The following is a 21984-nucleotide window of genomic DNA, read 5'->3' on the forward strand; positions in this document are numbered from 1 at the left end:
ATAAACGTCTTATTTATTTCTCGTGGATTGGCGGAGGTAAATTTGCGCATGCGCACTAGCAGCCAATTGTGTTACACGGTATCAGAAAACAAACTGAGCAATGCAGATATGTTCCCGTGCCCCATATGTTATGTTCAAATATAACAGTATTAAAGGCGGTTTTTTTTGTATGTCGAATAACATAATGAAAGATGCAAACAGGCTACCAACGGTTTTAAAGACTAATATACTGAAATACAATAAACAGTTGCAGATGAGTCATTTTTCAAATCGATTTCATTGAAGGATTTTATTTAACGAGACACACACCAAGCAAATGCATGCCAAGGACGTTCCGAGTAAAAGTCATCCTAATTTTAAGTATGTTATGTTTTGAACTTGGCTACATACATACTTACTCTAACTAACTTCAGTTTGGAATCATATCACCATTATCATTTTTCGTTTTTATCATAAATCCATTGATAAACTGACTTCATAAAACCAAGTTATTATAAAATGTTCAAACAACCCTCAATCAATCCACTTAAATCCTCTTCTATTTCATCGTTTTTCCAACAGAACCCAATATATAGAAAGGTCCCGTAGGTTCTGTACGTTCAAAAGCCAATACAGTTTCCTATGCATTTATTTAACTGAGAAGTGCATGACGGGTAATTGCTACTTGCAGTTGTACCGATACAATTTAACTGTTTAAGAAGAAATATCTATTTCCATGTTTAAAAAAAAGATTTTATTAATATCTGGTTATTGCATTATATTATTCTATATTGGTGTTGTTGTCGCTGTTATTTAGCTGCTGTTGTTGTTGTTGTTGTTGTTGCTGCTGCTGCTGTTGCGGTTGTTGCTGCTGCTACTGATAATATTGTTGTAGTTGTTGTTGTTGTTGTTGTTGCTGCTGTTGTCGCTGTTGTTGTTGTTGTTGTTGCTGCTGTTGTTGTTGTTGTTGTTGTTGCTGCTGCTGTTGTTGTTGTTGTTGTTGTTGTTGTTGTTGTTTCGAACGTTATAATATTCCACACTTCATTTTGTGTATTATACCAAACAGCATTAGTTTGTTCATGAAATCAGGCAGAGTCAGACATATTATCATTCTTGCAGAGTTCAAATGACAACTAATATTACAATAAATGCCACTCACAGAAAAATGATGTGATGTAAACAAACTTTAAGCTTCTGGTGAATTGTTTTTGACATTCCCGCATTTTCAAATTGCCAGAAACGGAACAGAATACATAATCAGTCGCCATGAAGACAAGCTGTTCTTGAACTGGTTACTTCAATGTAAAGACTGTTCGTATGCAGTTGTGTTTATGATGAAAAATGTCGGAAATATGTTTGAAAAGAGTAAAGAAAGGTATAATAAAAAAGAAGAAAATAACTCCTTAACATATATAGACTATGATTACAAGCATAAAAAATAAAAATCACAGACCCCCATTGCAGGGATATATTTCTTATGTCAGCACATAATAGATATTATGTAAATAGGTGTAGAGGTAACTGACAGCCGACCTGTAGAATATTGTTCTTAAGTTATTCCTTGAATTAAAAACAATCTAAATGAAAACCAGAGACCTATATTGGCATAGTAAAGTTTTCCTGGACTAAAATATCTGCGGGTGTTGTTTTCGCTATTAATCAATGACGTGTATAGCCTCGTGGGTGTTCGTGCGATGATTTAATAATTAATGCGCAAGTACATGCTTGATTTGTACTTAAGTGCCTGGCTTATCTTAGTTGGTGAAATGGCCTTGAGTAACATTGATTTAAGTGTTTGTTTAAAAATATCGGACATTAGTTAATTCACACCATTGTACACCGTTCCTCATAACTCAGATTTGAGGGTAAGTAAGTGTTAAGTATGTCTGAAACCAATTAAAACATTTCAAACACTTAATAGGTCAAGGGAAGTATATAACTGACATATGATCTTTATAAATATGTGCTTTACGATATACTCCAATTGTTGTTAACCCGAATTATTTAATACATTTTAGCAGCTGAATGTGTTTCCTTATCTAATACGGTTGCGGAATATTGTTATATGCTCAAGACCTCAGGTGATCACAGCTAACTATTTCAGGCAATGCAGTATTTAAACAAATACATAATTCGATTTAATATGCGGTCCATCTGTGTATGGGTCAGTGCAAGGATCATGAAGGACAAAACCGAACACGGGTAATCCAAATATGTTCATACAAAAATGAAGCAAACTTCATAATGTTGAATTTTTATACTGCCACTATTGTTTTGCAAAATGTCTCTGGCATAATCCAAACAACAACGCTAAAAAAACGTTTCCAATATAATTGCGTGCTTTAAATACGGCTGTTTCAACAGCGGAAATGCCTTTACATCGACGTCCAATACAATAAACCTTAATAAAAAGGCATTCGACGCGCACCATTTTTTGTAAACTTAGATGAATTCCGAAGACGTTGCGTTCATCAAAATATGAATACAATTGAAAGAATACAAGTGTAATTGTGGTATCATGTATCATTATATATCTAAAGTGTAACATGCAACCTTTGATAAAGGCTACAGTTTGACATGCAACCATCCGAATCTAAGACTACAAGCAAATGGGATTCACATCTCACATGCTATTTTAATTGTAGGAGATGTAGAAGTTCATACAAATTAATGATAATTTACAATAATAAATGTTTTCAAGATAGATTGTTATCAGGTATATAATGTACAAATAATCTGGTCTCTTTATTGTGTCATTAACAAAAATATTAAATTGTGATGTCTGGTAGCCCCATATCAATATGGTACCATTTGAATTAGAATTGGTAACTAATTACGAATATGTAAAATAAATGACCGAAACGTTTCATATTAGCTATTGCAGATGGTAAATTCTTTTCTCTCTTCTTTTGGCGGGTGATAACCTATTTTGCAATCTGTTCAAAAAGGCTTGTTTGTAATGTATTTAATGTCTTCTTTTCAAATATTACCAACATGATATATGGTAATTATGCATAAACAACTCACATACTTCTTCCTTAGATGCCGACAACTACGCATACACTCATAGTTGCTTGTTTTAAAAGAAAGTTACATATTTTATAAAATTGATTGCATGCTTTTGAAATGTTTTGTCCCTCTTTTCTTTGCCTTTTATTGAGTATTGCTATCGTGATTAAAACTGTTGTATATTGTTCGTGTTTTGGTTTGAGGTTTTATTAACTAGCTCAACTACAACATTGTTAAATGTAACTTACAACATCATAGCTGAAATGAAACTTAGCAATTATTCCTTGGAAATGTATCTATTTCAGAAAGATTATCACTTTTTACCACGTTATCTTTTCGTTAAACACCAATTTCGCAAGAAAAATGCTTACCAATAAGAACACTTGCAACAGACACAAATCTATCGAGCAACAAATATTCCCAACAAAACAGGACCACAGCAGAGCAGAAAGCTTCTTTCGATTAATTCTTGGATTTGAGGATAAATTCTCTAAAGCGCCACGAGAGATGAAACGTTCGATACGCTTTTTTCATTTTATGTTACATTCAACAATTCCGCTCTCTTCCTTCGGCCGTCCAAAGAGGGTACAAGAGATGAATACTTATTGAAAGAGATACATGCCTGACGTCATATCAGTCTAGACAATAGACACATTAAAGCTGGGACAGAGATCCTTCGGGTGCACCGAATATACCTAAACTTATCCGCTTCGTAGAGACTTTCTTTGTCAGTATTAGTTAGCGCATACAAAGGCAATGGTTTCTAGGACCAGCTCAACTTCAATAATCGCTTCGTTTTCAACGGTTCCGAAGGTCCAAAATATGAATTCAGTATAATTTACGAGCGAATAATTTATTTGAACCACTTTTAGAGTATTTTGTTTTGTAAACTCAAAATAAAATCATTTTTGTTCTTGGTTCTGTAATTTTAGTTGATGTAGATATTGTAGTATTGTTTTTTATCATAAAGATGAAAACAAAGATCGTTAAAACAAAACACTTTTATGGCAATCTTACAGTTTGAGTTAATTATTTGTATGCATATATAATAATGTATTATAATAAAACTGATAATAAGACACTTTTGATTCCAGCCACACTAGTCAAAGACTACAGTGGCCTAAATAGTAAAGCGCTTTATGTTCACAGGAAAAGAATTAATGTGTTACAATACAATGTATCAAATGGCTAACATAGAAACAGTCAGAAACACATGACCTACATTGTATAAGCAATCACACCGAGGCTCTTTACCCGTTAAACACTCTGAGTCTAGTATTGGAAACAAAGCTCTGGGAATTAAGGATGTACTTTTTAAATCGAATAACTTTCAAATGAATTAAATGTGTTTACATTCAATATTGTTTCTTTTTCTTTTCAATGATGTTGGACTCTAAAACCACAGGCCGCATCGAGAGAAGTCATATAACGTGGTGCTTATGTGTGATATTTCAATGATGATAGATTCTAAAACCACTGACCGTTTTGTGAGAAGTAATATCATGGGGCTGCATTATCGTGATATATTGTAATTGCTAGTAAATGCTTTCCGGTAAAGGAATTATGTTATAAACTGCTTCAAAGTCATTCTTTATTGGCCTAATACGAAAATAGCAAGATAATAGTAGTTTCATTGGCTACTAAAAATCATAACTTTGTAATAAATATTTCTATGGTCGAATGTTCGTGATGCCTTAAAAACTATTTTAAGTATTTCTTGTTCTAATTTTTTAAGCTTAACCCAAAATGAAAACACAAATCAATGAATTTGGATTTGTTTTAGCGCGATAGCGCTGCTTGTTATTATTAAACTATGCTGTTGCGGTACATTCGTAAATGGTCAAGTGTTGGAAAGCGCATGGCTGCAACCTATAACCCATAAGGTAATGCAAAACACAACAATTTCAGGGTACCAACATATATATCGTAAACTCGATTTGAATTTGTATGCATAGTGCAACAACAATGTACATACCACATTGTGGGCACAGTGACATATCATAACAACAATGCAGGACCAGTAGATTCGATAGCAAAGCATAAATTATTTAAGATACAAGAGTAGATTTAACGCTGAGCTTTTCATCAGAGGTGACTTTTTATGATACTTTGATGACTACATATGCTAAGCTTAAGGGCTTCCGATGAAACTTAAGGAGAACTTAATAGTCTACATTGTTTCAGACGATTTGTTGTTATTTACCAAAACAGGCTTTATATCATGGTAAAAAAATCAAAATATTTAACTCGATGTCGGTTAACTATCTATTTACCACCATACCGCAATTCAGAAAATATTTGCCTTTTCAACGTGCTTTATTACCATGCAAAGCACATAATTACATTTGTTTCTGAACGGCAGTTATGTCAATACCCTCTAGCACAAAACATACCTAAAGTGACAAAGAACAAAATAAGCAGTCTTATTGTGTAAATATACGACACAACTACAAACTACAAAAGTAGTCCCCATTTGATAAAGACTTTTTTCAGACAAAAATGGTAATATTGTCAATGATTAAAGCACTGTCATACCAAATGCTGGTGATTTCTTTCTAATTTTAAGAATCAATTTGTAATGTGCAATGATTCTGAAGGCTAAATAACTGCATTTTGGATGAGGTGATACTTGTAATGTACGCAGTAGTTTCAGCCACAATCCTTTATGGGAACTGCGTATGTGAAATATGGAAAATGCAACATTCACGGTCATTACTTCAAAAATTGACACAACTTTAAATTTAGGTAATTATTAATATGATGTTTCCAATAGTAATAAAACATAAGTGTTTTACAAAAAAAAAAATATCTACAAGTTTATGTCAATCGCTTCTGCTCACCCACATTTTCAATGTCGGAATTACCAAATAGACACAATTATAATGCACCCCATCAGCAACACGTTCACGTGTAAGCACATGTTGAATAGGAACTGTGTATCTAATGATACAATAGAAACTTGCCCAGTCGACCTTTTTTCAAGAATTTCAAAAGCGATTCCGTTCCTAGATGAAACTTGTTAGCAGTATAAACGCTAAGTCTACAGCCTTTGTGTGAGTTTAATTACATTTAAGTGTTAGGGAATGCAGGCTGCATCAATATGTTTGAAAAATGTAAACAACTGATAAATTATAACGTTTCACAAACATTTCGAGACATACACTTTAAAGATGCAGGTAAGCGACAGCTGGGAATAAAAACTGAATAAGCTGAAAGCGTTGAAGGTCTATAGGCGCGCCGAGCGTGATTTTACAATTCTGTTCAAAGCGGATAATAAAAATCGATTCTTTTTTATCAGTGGCCCCCAAATTGTAACCAAATAGTGCCTGTCATTACCGAAGAATGGGTAATGTAAATTGATTACAGAGCACACCAAGATTCACTTTATTTGTCACTGGCATCTGACAATCGACCTATGGTATATATTTTTCTTTTACTCTTTGAATTGAAACACAAAATGGAAAACAACAGATCTATTGGCATATAAAATGTCTGGGTTTAGATGTAGAAGGAGGTCATCAGTTATTATGGCTACGTTATCGCAAACCAATCGATGTCTTTGATAAAGCCTCTTGTGTGTCCTTGGTGAAAGCATTGAGCGCAAATACATACTTGATTAATACGATAACTGAACTCGGGCAAGTAACTGTATCGTCTGTCGTCCTGTTTTACTATTTGAAATAAATTTTTGTTATTGTTTTTCATTTCTCTGTATTATAACGTCATAAAGAAATGAAAAAATAAAAGATTTAATTATTTAAAGTTAGATGAAAAGATGTTATAATACCACAAAAATGTGTTCATGTCTGGTTCGAACGGTAATAACATTTGCTTTTCGCCGCGTTTGAATTGTTGAAGCATTGTTTTTACTGAAAGTGTTTTTTTTTTGCACTTGTGTTCAAACATAGACAAAGACGAATCCAAGATTTTACTTTAGAGAATGCATATTTGGGACACTCCCCTGTCCTCGCGTACTCGAAAACATGTCAGTCTCATTTACTGAGCTTGCGGTCAAAGCAGTTGGTCACAACATATAGAATCAATCAGTTTACAAGTCTGAATCAAAGCAAGTGACTATATCAGCAGCAAATGTACATACAAATCGGCTGATCGTTAAACACAGAAAACAGTTGAACTTCATAAGCAGAGAACGCTATGGAAGTTCATGATAAAAGGCCTTAGTACAGAAATCCTCCTGAGAATAGGATCTTAATTGCATATCAATCTAGTACACAGAATATATATAGTGGTATCGTTTATGCTGATAAAAGAGAAACAGATTAAACGCACTTCTGTAATGGAATGCCTTTCAAAAGTAACTAATGTATTTTAACAGACTGGTTCATGCTAAGGTTTTCTGTTATTCAAGCTAAAGGCTAAAATCATTAATGCTAAGTGTTAATTGCTAATTGTAAACTGGTACCCCCCCCCCACCCAGTAAGCTTTTACTAAATATACACTGGCCATTCCAAGGCTAATGCCCCAGCGTTTACTAATGACGATAGTTCTTTAATTGTTTAATGATTGTCTTTTTACGATATGTCAATTCTTTGGTATTAATTGCTTGTCCGTTCAGCATTTTAATAGTAAGTATGTTATATTTAAGTTGTCCCTGAAGTTTATATTGTTGAATTCGAAAGTAGCAACGTATATAGGGGGCGATGCATAAAAAACTGTTGTAGTTTTGTTCTTTAAGTTCAGGTTATTTCTATAATCGTATAATGCGAACATCGATTTCAAAGTCTTGGTTCATCTTAAAATAAGTGTGCTTGATACGACACATTCTGTTAGACTGGTGTAATTGTGTACAAAAAAAAATATTGTATTATATTTTAACAGTATGAAATACACCCCAAAAATATTGATTTTTTGATACGCAATTGCCATTCTTCAAACGAAAAAGGAAAGAAACTTATGATTGTAATGTGGGTTTTTTTAACCTTAAACATGCCCTGGAAGAGAGAAAATGTCTACCTGAAATCTGCACATGATTAAGGTATTGACACCTAATACCGATAGACATTTATACAAAGTAAGTCGCTTAAGAAACCAACCAACGAACTGTCCATGGATATTGTTTTCTTAAAGTTGCGGAACAAAATATTTCCAACATCTATTTGCTTTTCCTGCATGACAATGGCATGATGTTTGTACGGTTATATTTTAATACGCATGTGCAGCAAATGTAAATATTGATATTGCAAATACAAAATCTTGGTAAATTAATTACCATTTACGTTTGCAGTGAATTCCAACAGGAGAATAATGTGTATTGTATAAACACAGTCGTCAAATGCAATAACGATAATCACTGAGAAGAATATTTAAAATATGTAATGAAGGGCAAATAGTTTAGGTTTATTCGCTCAGTTCATACTGGCTACGATAAGGCTTATACAATAATAGGTGTATCTACGTTTGCTTTTATACATAGATAATGAAACAAATTTGCGGTTGTGCGCTCGAAAACACGTTCACTTATTTTTTTCTTGTTTCATTGACCGTTCTAATGTTGTAAGTCAAACTCTACAATGAACCGTATTTTGATATTCATGACGCGTGACTTCTAGAATCTCTGTTTGTCCTTTTTGCACCCTTTTGCCATTAAACAAATCATCGTATAATTTGGCTTATGTGCTTGTCCCTGTAAGTTCTATTGTTAAATATATACGCAATTGATTATATAACAAATGTGATTATGAGTACCTTTTAAAGTCACAAAATTAAAGGTTGATGCTAAAAAAATAATTAATTTAAATGCACTATCATGTTTAACTCATTTGACTTTAATGATCAAAACAAAACAAAAACGATGTATGCACAGATAAAAAAATGCATCAACCCATTAACGTGTGTGCTTTAAATAGTAACCTGTAGCATTGTGTCAAATTGCGAAAGGTTTGTTTAATCATACCTTTCTATTAATTTTAGTGGCATGTATCCCGACAGGAATCATACACAATTATAATGACTGCTTTGAAAACACAAAGTAAAACGACCCTTTTTCTTGAAAAGTAAAGCTTATTCAATCACCCTTGGTTAGCATTGCAGACGTGGGATTTCAATGAATAATGCACTACTATCTTCTTACAGATAATAAAATGTGAGAATGATAGCATTTAAAATATGTATTGCGCAAATACGAGCTATCGCTGGTGTATTAAAATACTTATATAGAGGAAAATTGTTTGTTTTGTTTCATTGTAAGGTCGTAACATATACTCGTATATATCCTCGAGTGAGCACTGAAAGCTAGTGGCGTAGCCAAGAGTGAAATTTTTACTTTGGATGTTTACGAGGTGAATTATATTGCAATCTTACACTAAAACCAACAATTCTTTCTTTTTACTATGTTCTTAAATTATATAAAACGACATTTATTGTCGATATTCAGAAAAACGCATCAACTTGTTTGCGATCGTAACCTCATTTGGGAAATGAGTTCGTTGAAATTATGTTCCAGTCCTGTGCGCGCTGATGGGTTGATTTGGAATTGATGTCGGGCTAAATTTTCCAAACAGGGAAAAATATTACAATATTGGTATGTCACTGTTTAAAACTGCTATAATAACAAAAAGGTATTTCACATACCTGTTGTTCCCCAGACAGAATTGAATTCAAAATTGAAAGGGTTTAAAAATACTATTTTGTAGGTACCAATTCTGATTTAAAAAAACGGTATATTGTAGATTGTTACAAACTACCGGTTCACAAATCAGAATGGATTTACCGAAGTGAAGCTGTCTAATTTATCTAAAAATTCACCGTATTTGATTTTGAATTTATTGAAATACTTCCTCGAAATGACCAGATAAATAGGTCCGAAGACATTCATGCATCTACGGCACGTTTGAAAAAGAATCAGGACGAACTGCAATTGCTACTTCTTGAAACATTTTCACTGCTGTTGAAATGTTTTTCTCGTATGGGCGTATGTTGTGTAATTTGTAATGTCTTGTCAATTGTAGGTGTTTTGAGAGGACTTCTTGAAATTCTGCTAGTATAACGCAGTGTGCTTTTCGAATCATAGAAGTTTGAGTTACGCTTTATCTTCATACAAAACAGTTTATGAATGAAAACATAATAACCCTTGCGAAATCGTGCGTATCCCATTGCGTATATAATAGGGTTTAGACAACTGTTTGAATGTCCAAGTAGTGTCCCGGCAACGTAGATTTCCTTTGGCCATTGGTCTTCAAAATCAAATATTAAAGCTATCATGTACGGACTCCAGCAGAGCACAAATGCAAGAAAAGATATAAATAGAATGATCGCGAACTGTAGATCGTCCTTTTTATACGACATTTTCTTTGCAGATCCACCACGTTTGCTGGATCGTGATAGGCGCATCGGGGTATTTTCGCTTCTACCAAATTTTCGCACCTCTCTTCGGCTATTTCTCACATATATTAGAATTGCAATATAACAACTAAGCACAACGGTCATTGGCAGGAAGATTGACATGATGGTCATAAAAATGGTATATCCATAGTTGGCAAGCCGGTCAAACGTGCATCCCATCTCCTTTAAGGCAAAGGTGTGACCGCCCCAGCCGACCCAATTTGGCAGATCAAGGAGCATGGCCCAGATCCAGAGACCAACGCAATAAAGTATTGTCTTTTTGTGTGTGTAGATACGGTGATATATAAACGGCTTGCAAATTTGTATCAATCTGAAACACAAAAGCAGTTTTGGTTTCAAACAGAATGCCTCTCATCTGCGATCACAACAGACGAAGGTAGCAATTCGTTTCTTATTATTGCGGGATTGAGGCGGTTCAAGTGTAATAAAACGTGTAAATGATACAATAATTTTATGAGTTTTGTACATTTGGTTACACAAGAAATTAATAACTAGAAAGTAGATACTTTTGTATTAACCAAAAAGTGAATGACCATCATCAGTGCTATTTTAGAAATGTTTAATTATGCTGAATTACTTTACAACAGGGTGAAATGAAAAACGATCAAATTTCGAACTATGCTTATACGATCATTTGGAACTTATTACAAAGTGGTCATATATTATCATCGCAGCATTCGCAAGAAGTTGAAAAGTGAACATAATGACATATCTTTTTAACGAACATATCGAACGGACCCTTTAACGAAACAATATTTTGAAGAATAAAACAATCATAATATATGTTGATTGGTCCGTATAGACATTTGTTTACTTGGGCAATCAGCCGGTCATAAATACTTAAATTATAAGGCTTGCCTTGTATATTTTGAGTCCAACCCGGTCTAAGTAGTAGAAGCTTTGTCGAACAGAGGATGCTTTTTTTTGTTATGGCATCTTCGAGTAAATACCATGCAAAATTAAAACTAATTTAACACAGTTCCCCTATGAAGTTAAAATTAACTAGCATAAGTTGTTTACAATGTATCGTGTTACCTGTTTACTGCAACAGCAGCTATAGAAGCCATCGACACAAGACAGCTGACCGTACAAATACTTCCTAACATGTGACACAGTAACACTTTGTCCAGGAAAAACCTTGGCCCTTTGGTGACACCTGTTGAAAATGCAATTTGAAGAGGAAATAATTCAAATATTCCATTACCAGTGTTTGCCGAAAGGGCCTATACTATTTTAGCTCTATTGTGACGGCAGCTTATTACTTAAAGATTCCATTAACTGGGAAAAGACTAGTCATGGATACGAAGAGTGTATTTCTCTTGTTGGAATCGATTCCTAACTTTTTAGCGGACAACTATACCAATATGCACATTGAATAATAAGCCTTTCGGTAATCAATGGTCGTTATATTTACGAGGAAAAATATTAGTAAAAGTGGTATATCTTGTGATAATTACTCAGCAAAATAACCGACATGATCGGACTGTTCACTAAAAGTATTCCAAATACGGCAAATACGGCATTGGTAAAGGACTTTTAATTTTGTTGATGTCAATTAAAAATTGAAGTCTATATATGATGTGACCGGATTGCATATAACGTTTCCAAACGCAAAGGTTAATAACTCACTTATGGTATTATGTGTAATTATCTTCCATGTGTATCTATTGCATTGTAGTATGTATTCGTACTTACCGACCATGTTCATTGGACTAACAATGGTGGTAATACAAATATCCGCTAGGGCTAGATTGATCACAAACATGTTTCCTTTGGTCCTAAGCAACGGGCGGTAACTCAGAATAGCTCCAATTACCTGGAATTAAACAGTAGTATTGCGTTAATTGGAATGATAACAATGTCATGTCGATGGAAATTATTTAGTCAAAACTACTGCCAAATTAACGATCTTCGAATAACATCTATAATCCATAACTGAAAGGCAAAGAGTTCGGTTTAATCGATAGTTTAATATAGATAAAAACAATCCATAATTAATGCATACAATCATTATAAAAATCAAATATAGATGCTATAAATATCTTAGTCAAATATATTTCAAATATATTTTGGAAAAATATCCTTCTGAATCGGCATGCGCTCAAAATCATTGAAATCATTGAATACCTTAGATGACTGTTTCCAAACAAAGTGGACACTTTGTTGAACTACTAAGCACCTGTCTCTGAGCCAAAACCTACTGCCATATTTATTGTATGATCATGAAATATATAATATTTGCGTTTTTGAAGAAGGCAAGTTTAAGAAGATGATTGGATAAGGCATATCGTTGGTAAATGATTATTTCATCGATTCCATGAGGAAGACTTATTATATTTGAAGCATTAAAGCAGAATGATCATAATCAATCATCAACTAACACGTGTCAGATTTATCGCTCCATCGCAGTAAAAAATTTATCATGCCATAAAAAGGTAAGTTTAATCAGATAAATGTTGAACAAAATACATCCTCAAACATACTCTTTTATTCTATTGGCTTGATCGTCTACACAAACAATATTGGTAAGGGCTAACTGTTTTTTTTGCATACTTTTCACTAGCAAAACATTTGTTTTTGTTGTTTCTTTTTCATTATAAACGTTTGCTTATAAAATATAACTTTTTGTATTTGTGAAGCTAACAACACTATTTATGTGTTGTTTTTTTTAATTTTAAAACTTTTATTTACCAATAATTTACCACGGTTAATCAAAATAAAACGCGCCAATAAGCAAGCATAGACCAAAATGTAAAACCTTGATTTTATGCTGAGTATAAAAATTCACTATGTTTCATTTGGTTCCAATTCATCTGGAAGAAATCATTCGATGCATCAATATATGAGCTGAAAAGATCAAAGAATTAATAATTGTATTTTCAGCTAGTAGGTTACAGCATTCCAGACCAACTCCTGTATTTAATCTTGGAAACAACTTGTCTAAGTGTCCGGAATTAATCTGATGCTGTGAAATCCCACTAGTAACACTCAGAAAAAGCAATTTGAACTATGAGACTTTCCAAGTACCCTAAAAAATAATTAAAATCCTGTTTAATGTCTGAAAGATCAAGCCTAAACAAACACTAGTCAACTTATACAGGGCTATACAAGACAATATACATTACCTGCCAATTGTATAATACTGGTTAGTTTTGGTTTGGTCAAAGTTATCCAAAATGATTATTGATTGGTCAATATTTATCAAATATTATTCTAAAACCCAATCAAATTGGTTGGATGAGGGTATATCAAATAGTATGCACCAGATGTGCTACAAATAAGGGCACCGATATACTCTGTGCAGGCCTCTAAACATTTACCAATGTGATTTCTTAAAGGCACAAAGGTTATACTCTTATATCAAACATTAAGTCACAAGCCAGCATACACCGATTATTTAATCATTGAGCAATAAAGGCATCTATGATACATCCTGTTTTATTTTATTTTTTATTTGCGTTAAACGGACTTGGCTACCCTATTGTATTCTTGTCTTGATAAAACTTGTCTCGCATTTCAAAAGAGTTTGAATTTTGGCCAACGTGCCTTTTCTTTAGAGTGTTATTGCATTACTATATAGCAACTTCCAACTTATGTTTCTTTACATAACTTAATGTAAAAAAATTGTTAGGGTCAATGACAAGCGAACATTTTTTCAATTTTTTGGTTCATTTATTTTGTGTTTTACATAGGCCTTTATTAGATCGATTCTGACGAATGCACCGAAAAGGTTTTATTAAGGATATTCCAGTCAGTCTATTTTTCAACCAAATGATGATTTCTTATAAGCATAGTGTCGGAAGTAAAAGGTATCATGTATTTGATGTTTGCATTTTTGTTAGCATTTTCTATTCAATAGGTACATGTTAGATGTCGATTTTGGCGATTTAAAGAAAACAAAGCGGGCGGGCCTGGGACTCAGGTCAAGGTAGCCAACTCTACATTCTGTAGATTGTCCATATATGTCTCTTCAGTAATCACACAAACCAATACAACAGACAAACGCATTGGTATCAGTAAGTTACCCATACAGCAGGAGTACCTAAAAAAATTGTCGGAATTGCACTTAAAGTGTTAAAGAAAGGTTCGAACGGTTGATTTCAAACGATCTGTATATTTTTAAATAACTACTTGGAACCTGTCTCTGACCCAAACAAATCTAGCAGATGTATTTTATTATTATTTGCTTTAACTTTGCAAATCTCACAAATGGTTTCTGAAAGAAAGATATTTTAGCAAATGTTTAAACGAATAAAGCTTCTGCAAAAGTGCATCCAATCCATGATAGTAAACATATGGATCATTCACTATTGAATTATATTCACTATCGTTGGCGATGACCGAGTGTTAAGCGTATCGGACATCGGACTCTTGTTCAGATAGTATGTAGTTTGTTCCTCGCTCGGATAGGTATTTACAAGTGTGGATATTTATTCACACCTTGACGTTAGATGAAAAATGTAAAATAGATCACCTTTACATACGCCCCTTTTTATTGGCTTGTTATTTTTACAGACATTGTAAAAGCATATGATCTGATTGTGATTTTTAGAAAGAAAAACTCTACATCCTGAGCACCATAAGAGAATTGCCACGCTAGCTCAATAAAAGCTGATATGAAATGTATTAATATAAACAAATGTGCTACAAATATGAACACGTTTGTACACCGTAAAAATGAAACGAGTACTAGAGGGAAGAGCCTGGAGCCGAAATATTACGCAATAACTTAGACGAATTGTTGCTTATTAAACAACGTAAACGCAAACTACATGGACGACTGGTAGCGAATTTCTTATTATGTCATTGCTTAAAAGAACAAGGCTCGAATAAAAAAAAATACGAGATACACAATGGCACGGGATTATAGGCACAAATTACATAAATGTTATGAATAACGGTAGAGTAACAATAACCGGAAACAATAGTTGATTAGTGATAGGGATTCAACCAATGAGATGAACTACAGCATCGACGCTTCATCATCCAATAATAACTCCAAACCCTTCCATCGACAAACCGATTGTTACTGGAATACTGAATTGATGTTTATCCAATTATATATAAACAAAAACATCCGAATGACGTTCAACTCATCACTGAAACATTCGAAAGCAAAGAAAGCGCTTTTACGAAATTGCCTGATATGAATTGATTTCCTGTTTAAATATCATTAATCTAATAATTTCAAAATACATCATTAACCAAACAAAACTTGATTCCAAATCAATACAAATGATGACAAGTCCAATCATCAATTTACAAATGTATTGAGTTGTTTTCATAGGAAATTGCGCTTAAATCAAGAACGATGAAATACGTCATTATTCAACTAGCACAATTTAGTGACGTGAATACTCAATCTAGCTTTTCTTCAAAGATAAATAATTTCCTGCGTACGTGCGACTGTTCCTTCTACGAAAAGTAAAGCGAGAACAGCAATGCAGCTCAAATTAAGAAATAATTGATATTTGTATTTTTATAGCATGTAAAAAACTAATCACTGAGAAATATGATTCTAGATGAATATTAAATAACTTGTTAGAGGATATCATATCATAACACGATTTTCAAAGTGAGACATCATTTAGAATCGTTGAGTGTCTCTCGTCAGTTCTTTAGTATAATAAAATTAATATTGCCTCATTCGCGGTTTACAATAAACTCAATTTAATTCATATATTCGAAAACAACTGGTTTTAGGATCATTCTGAATATGATGTTAAGCCTCAAGCGTTCTTCCCAAGAATAATGAGTTGAATCTTATTTTGGACGCAAACAATTAACCAAATTGTGGCTGATTTAACACTTCGTTTATGTTAGAGTTCAATTCAAGATCCTCGAGTGTCATTGGCCCAACAAAAATGTAAACATCAAATTAACGTTAGTGAAAAGAGCCACAATGTTACGTCATGTAAAGCTTTGTTCTATTTTAAAGATCCATTTATACATACTCGATGAAAACTTACCATAAAGTTACCAACATTCCCCACGAACGTTGCAATGGACGTCAGTACAAGGAAGAAAATGGACATGGCCGGATGGCGAGATAGAAAGTTGTAATCCAGACTGGAGACGTTCTCTCCTGGACGCCAATCGTCCGTCCGTTCAAGCATCACTTGAAACATGGGGTGGAGTTCGTCCGGGTCAACGTCGTCTGTCATTTTTTACAGGATTACGTTGATTTTGGCGGCATTCTAAAAAAAAAGGAATAGACATCATCGCACAAGCACGAGTGCGAGAAAAGTAATCGGAGGTGTGATGATTAATGTCATCCTATGAATAAAACGCAATTGAATTCACGCCGTTTGCTTATAACGCTTCACGGCAGTACGAGAAAAATCCATATCAAAAAGTCATTAGTATGTTAGGGTAATACCTGACCATTACATCAAAGAGGTTATCATGGCTGCAAAAAGTAAACGTACTTCAACTTATTACCCAATTACAACCAACTTGAAAGCAGGAGTTCTGCTTGTGTTTTACATAGGCCTTTACTACATAGTTATCCATAAATCTGTATTTTCAGTTTAGTTTGTTTAATCACAAGCGACTTTTGTTTTTTTTAGTTATGACGAAATGCCGTCGGATTTGCTGCACTCGCACAGGTGCTTAACTCTGTTAATAGACAAGGAGTCTTATCGATAAATATACATTGTATACGGGCTTGTACGGAATTATTATAGAACATGTTAATTTTCTTTTCAACAAAGCTACTCAATTTATATGCAGCTCACATTGCATAATAACAAAAAATAGACATAACTCCTGAAATTCTTCTGCCATCTATAGAATATATAAGACAATCGTTAGCAGACGAATATGGTGTCCTGTGCCCATATCGGGTCCACTACTAATCCAGTATCGTATATATCACATCAACAACCTGTTAACATTAATCAATTTCTGTAAAATATTTCATTATTCATCGAAATCGTAAAAATGACGCCATTTTAGTACAATATAGAGATTAGAGACCCAAAATGGAAACATATCGGGTCAGCGCGTGACCAGTCCTGGACCAATGGCGTTGCGTCATTTATGTTGGAGGCGTGATATACACTCTCATTTATATATGTTTTATTCCTTTCACTGTTTATAAAACAACAGCACATCATTCAAGAATATTTACGTGTTAATATCATATTTCAAAATACATGATTGTCTTTCTTGAAGTAACCTTAAGTTCTATGACCTTTGTTAACATAGAAAGGTATGTTTTGCATCAAAATGCAATAAATATTTAATTATACGGACATTTACGCGAAAAGACCCGGATAGTGATTGCATTAAATACACATGCCTTTTATCTACATTTAGAAAATCAGGATATGATTAAAAATTTATTACACTTTCATGATTTTTGACTTGAACATGTTATAACAGTCAGGAACTCGCTCTTTTTAATTACAAAAAAACATATCACTTTTCTATGAAAAAACAATGACTTATTGATACTTTTACTTTCTTTACCTATGCATGCAAAAGCTTTCAGCAAAGTGGTTTATATTGGAATCATAAATTTGCTTATATTCAACTTATAATTATTTGCCCCTACTTTGAAAAAAGCACAGACAATATGTGTCCCGAAATATCAGTGTTATGTAATCAAAAGGGCAGTTACAAACAAAAAATTACTTACTACACTGCTTTATGAAATTACACAGAATGTGACCAAAAATACCAATACAATATTGGTTCGAAAGAAAAGTATCTTTATTATCTAAATGAGGTCCCGTAATATGAATAATTTTATATTAAAAGCCAATGTCATTTTGGTAATATACACAGGAAAGTTTGTAATGCTTCCAATTACAAAAGCTAGATGTATACTTAAATATGTATAGTATAGTTTTATTTTATTCTTAATACATCAATCATGCTCACCTATAAATATCCAACATATCCAATCCTACATGATCCAACCAAACTTCCTTTTGATCACAAATATAAGCGACATTACATTTTTGAAAGGACAATGAAATATAACTTTCACTTTTTAATCCCTTTTGAAATCCGTATCGGGTATTTTAAAAACAATATATCACAGACAAACATGCAACTTGCCGACAGTTGAAATAGTTATGAACTTCTCAAGTGTTCTGAGAGTTCAGATAACGCGCCTACGCTTTGAAACAAGCAGGCTTGCTTCTATTGGATTTGGAACTGCATGATCCCTCCTGCACAAGTGAGTCTGTTTTATTGAAATTGAGCATGAATCAGACAACATCAGCGTTCTTATGTTCAATACCAATTACATATATGGCACATTAATGCATCGAAACATGTTAGAACCTTAACACATAACTATGTTTTATTCCTGTGTATTTTCTATCAATACCAATGTCACCAATATAGCATTTCAATCATAACGATTGGCTTCTCCAGTTATTTATTGATGCTGTGAATTGTCCTATTAATTTCATTACATTTACTGTAATCAACATGGTACCTTAGCCTCTTGGGTGTTCCAGGGACATACTTGATCTAGGCTAGTAAATATCAAAGCGAACAATGGACGACATGTATCTGGAACTTATGCTTTTCAATATGTTTGTTTATATCGACAAGATTCGTAAAATAAAACCTGAGGCTGATGTGGTCTTTATTGGTGTTAAATATTAACGCAAAGAATCAAAAGCACCACCAATATGGGACATTGGTATCTACTGAAGTAAGAGACATAACGTTTCACAGGACATTGATCAAATGTTATAACTGACCAAATTTGTGTATTGCAGGACATTAATCAGATAAACCGGTAATCTGTGGCGACTTATTAAGGATTAAAATTCGACATGTTGCATTTTATTGGGGTATGGTATGCAATGGGGCTGTACAAAATGGGTGGAGTCCGAAGGACTCCACCAGCATTTTGAATTGCGCCATTGCATACCATACCCGAATAAAATGCAACATGTCGAATTTTAATACTTATATTTACATTTATTTAAATCTACATTTCTGCTAAAATAAATAAATTATTCAAGAGCATTTTCTCTTTTTTCTTTCTCTCGTTGTTTTCAACGGTCTGTATATTAGAACAGCTATCGTAACCTAATTTTATACAACAATGAATGCGCAGATAAAATAGTTCCTTATTTATATGTTTATTTTCTATAATTTCAAGGTCAAGTATATTATAAATACGTATTATAACTGCATTACAACTAGAAAAATACAACTTGAGTTATGAAAAATTAACAATAACAAGAAAACAAGAAAAATAGCGCTACCTACAAAGTCATCATTATATCTCGCGATAATACCCGATACTAGCGTTTGTTAAGTCACGATCGAGTTTTCGAATTGGAGAGAAATTCCAGTCAATTAACTTGTCGAGTGTTATTTTGAAGAATCAGTTGGTAAATGAATCATGTTGGAATACGGTGTTGGACAAATCAACAAGTGCATTGTCATTTCGTTGGAAGTAAACATTCAATGAGGATGAAACGTCTCTGTGGAAACGACAGTGGCGGTGGGTGAGGTATCGTAAACTTTTCGCGGAAGGAAAGCCAGAGGATGCGAACAGACTTAGTATTGAAATGAGCTCTTTCTTATGGACGTTGCTGGGTGCACTACAATATGTTATTGTTGCATTTTCTCGATTTTATGTTTTGTCAGATGCTTTATTTTTACGAAATGTCAATTCCAAATTCCGAAATAAATCGTCATCAATGAAATTTAATATTTCTTCAACTGTTCCATCCATCCTGGAATCATCTACATTAAAATCAATCAAGTTATCGTTGCTTATTATGTTTTAACTGCTTTACTGCAAATTACAGTTTTGCATGTTGCCAATAATTTTACTACGATTTCATTGAAAAAAATAGTTCCGTAGTAAATATGCCCCGTTAGCATTATTGCGCCCAATGACAGGACAGAAGTATCAAACAAACGCACGCGATATCGATGGGAAATGCCATTGCACTTTATACAGAAATAATATGTATTGATAAACAACAACCATCGTTAAGGAATGAAGTGTTAATGTAAATATTTGCTGCTATGTGTCACCTTTTTGCGAACCATTTCCTAGCTGAAGGCAAAATTGCAAAATATCACTAGGAATCGTTGCGAAAATGCACCAAGTGGCAGTCGAATTTTGGAACGGCTACTTTGACCATTTTGGTAGCGCCACATCGTGCATTTTTGCCCGTCCAAGTGAGCCAAAACACCAAATTGCAGATATCAGTCACGTCAGTATAGTAATATGTTAGAATTCTTTGAAACACAGCCTTGTCAGGATAAAATAACTGTCCTGAATATACGTTAATAGACATGTTCTTCAGAAATTGCCGAAATGAATATTTCAAACAGCCCCTTCCATACCCTTCTTTCACAAGAGCATTATTGTGCTAATAAAACTAATAACGAAGACATCATGAGAGTAATAGTAAATGAACGACTGGATTCTTTCAATGAATCAGCCGGATGTTCAACCTTAAATACAAAATTACCAAGGAGGTGTAGCTAAATATTATAGCGAACAGTTAACATCTTTTTTGAATGCACTCTTGTCGAATGATTCTTCGGAACCAATAGAAACCCCTTATGTTTTTCCTATGTCATATCTACGTCCTTTTTCTACTTTTTACAATTATAATTCCTGTTATCAAATATTCATATACTATAACTCCTGGTGAGATCCACTTGGTGATGTGGTTTATTTTTGCTGCTAGTGTGACGTAATCTTTAATTAAATCTCAGTTAAAGTTAATCTCATTGGACTGACGCATGCACACCACGCTAGCCGATATAATGTCTGAGAGGCCAAAAGGATAAAGGATGTAGTTTTATGGCTTCTCGTGCCGTTGTTTGCACTTTGGCACTTAATACTAAACAGTTACTGTAATTAAATGGAATGTCTAGCCCTTTCATGGATTTACTATGAAAGTACTTAAAATGTAACTGGTTTCGATCTAGTATAGAATGCTTCCCAGCAGCCTCGCGTAATTATCGAACTAGACCCTATTAAAAATAAACTAAGTATCGTTATCCATTGTCCAATAACAATCTTGTCAACATTTGTCACAGCTTCTGTAACAATCAACAATTCAAATATGTAAGTATTTATAGTTAAAACATGGTAATGAAATCTAAGTGGGCTTTTTAGTTCCAGATTTGTAAACATTGATCAAGTTACTCTGTCAGTCACATCTCATACTAATAAAACAATTATACCGACGGGGACATACAAATCGTCAAGACCTACTTTTATATAAAAACACTGATGTGTTGTTCCAAAATAGACGGACAGTACTGGAGATAGGTCGGGGATAGCCATAGCAAATACTTTGATAGTCTGAGTATGCACCTGAGAGAGTTTAATAAAATTGACAATACTTCGTTCATGCCGAAAACCTGACACGTTATATATTATTTATTTTTATATTTTATTTATTTAAGAGTAGTAAAATTATATATCGCACCTCCTACATGAATGACGCTATCCGATAGGCCGAGAGCTGTCACGTGCACGACGTGTATAATTCATACCCCCCCCCCCCCCCTGTAATTTCCAGTATGTTTCATACCACCCCTGTAACTTTCATGCTCCGCAGAGACATAACAAAATGGCGGCCGAAAAATATTTAACTTCTCTCTCGGCTTATCTTCTCATTGTAGGGG

General features: G+C 33.7%; 1 protein-coding gene across 1 annotated transcript; it reads right to left on the bottom strand.

Moving 5' to 3' along the window:
* Positions 1-9839: 9839 nt before the first annotated feature.
* Positions 9840-18384, bottom strand: LOC128239817 (melatonin receptor type 1B-B-like). The gene is made up of 5 exons (XM_052956254.1): positions 18238-18384; positions 16320-16547; positions 12046-12166; positions 11386-11506; positions 9840-10660 (listed from the first exon to the last, which is right to left on the bottom strand). The coding sequence occupies exons 2-5, from the start codon at positions 16512-16514 to the stop codon at positions 9850-9852; spliced, it is 1248 nt and encodes a 415-aa protein (XP_052812214.1). The 5' UTR covers positions 16515-16547; positions 18238-18384; the 3' UTR covers positions 9840-9849.
* Between the last annotated feature and the right edge of the window lie 3600 nt (positions 18385-21984).

Source organism: Mya arenaria, chromosome 7 (assembly GCF_026914265.1).
Source record: "Mya arenaria isolate MELC-2E11 chromosome 7, ASM2691426v1".
Lineage (NCBI taxonomy): Eukaryota > Metazoa > Mollusca > Bivalvia > Myida > Myidae > Mya > Mya arenaria.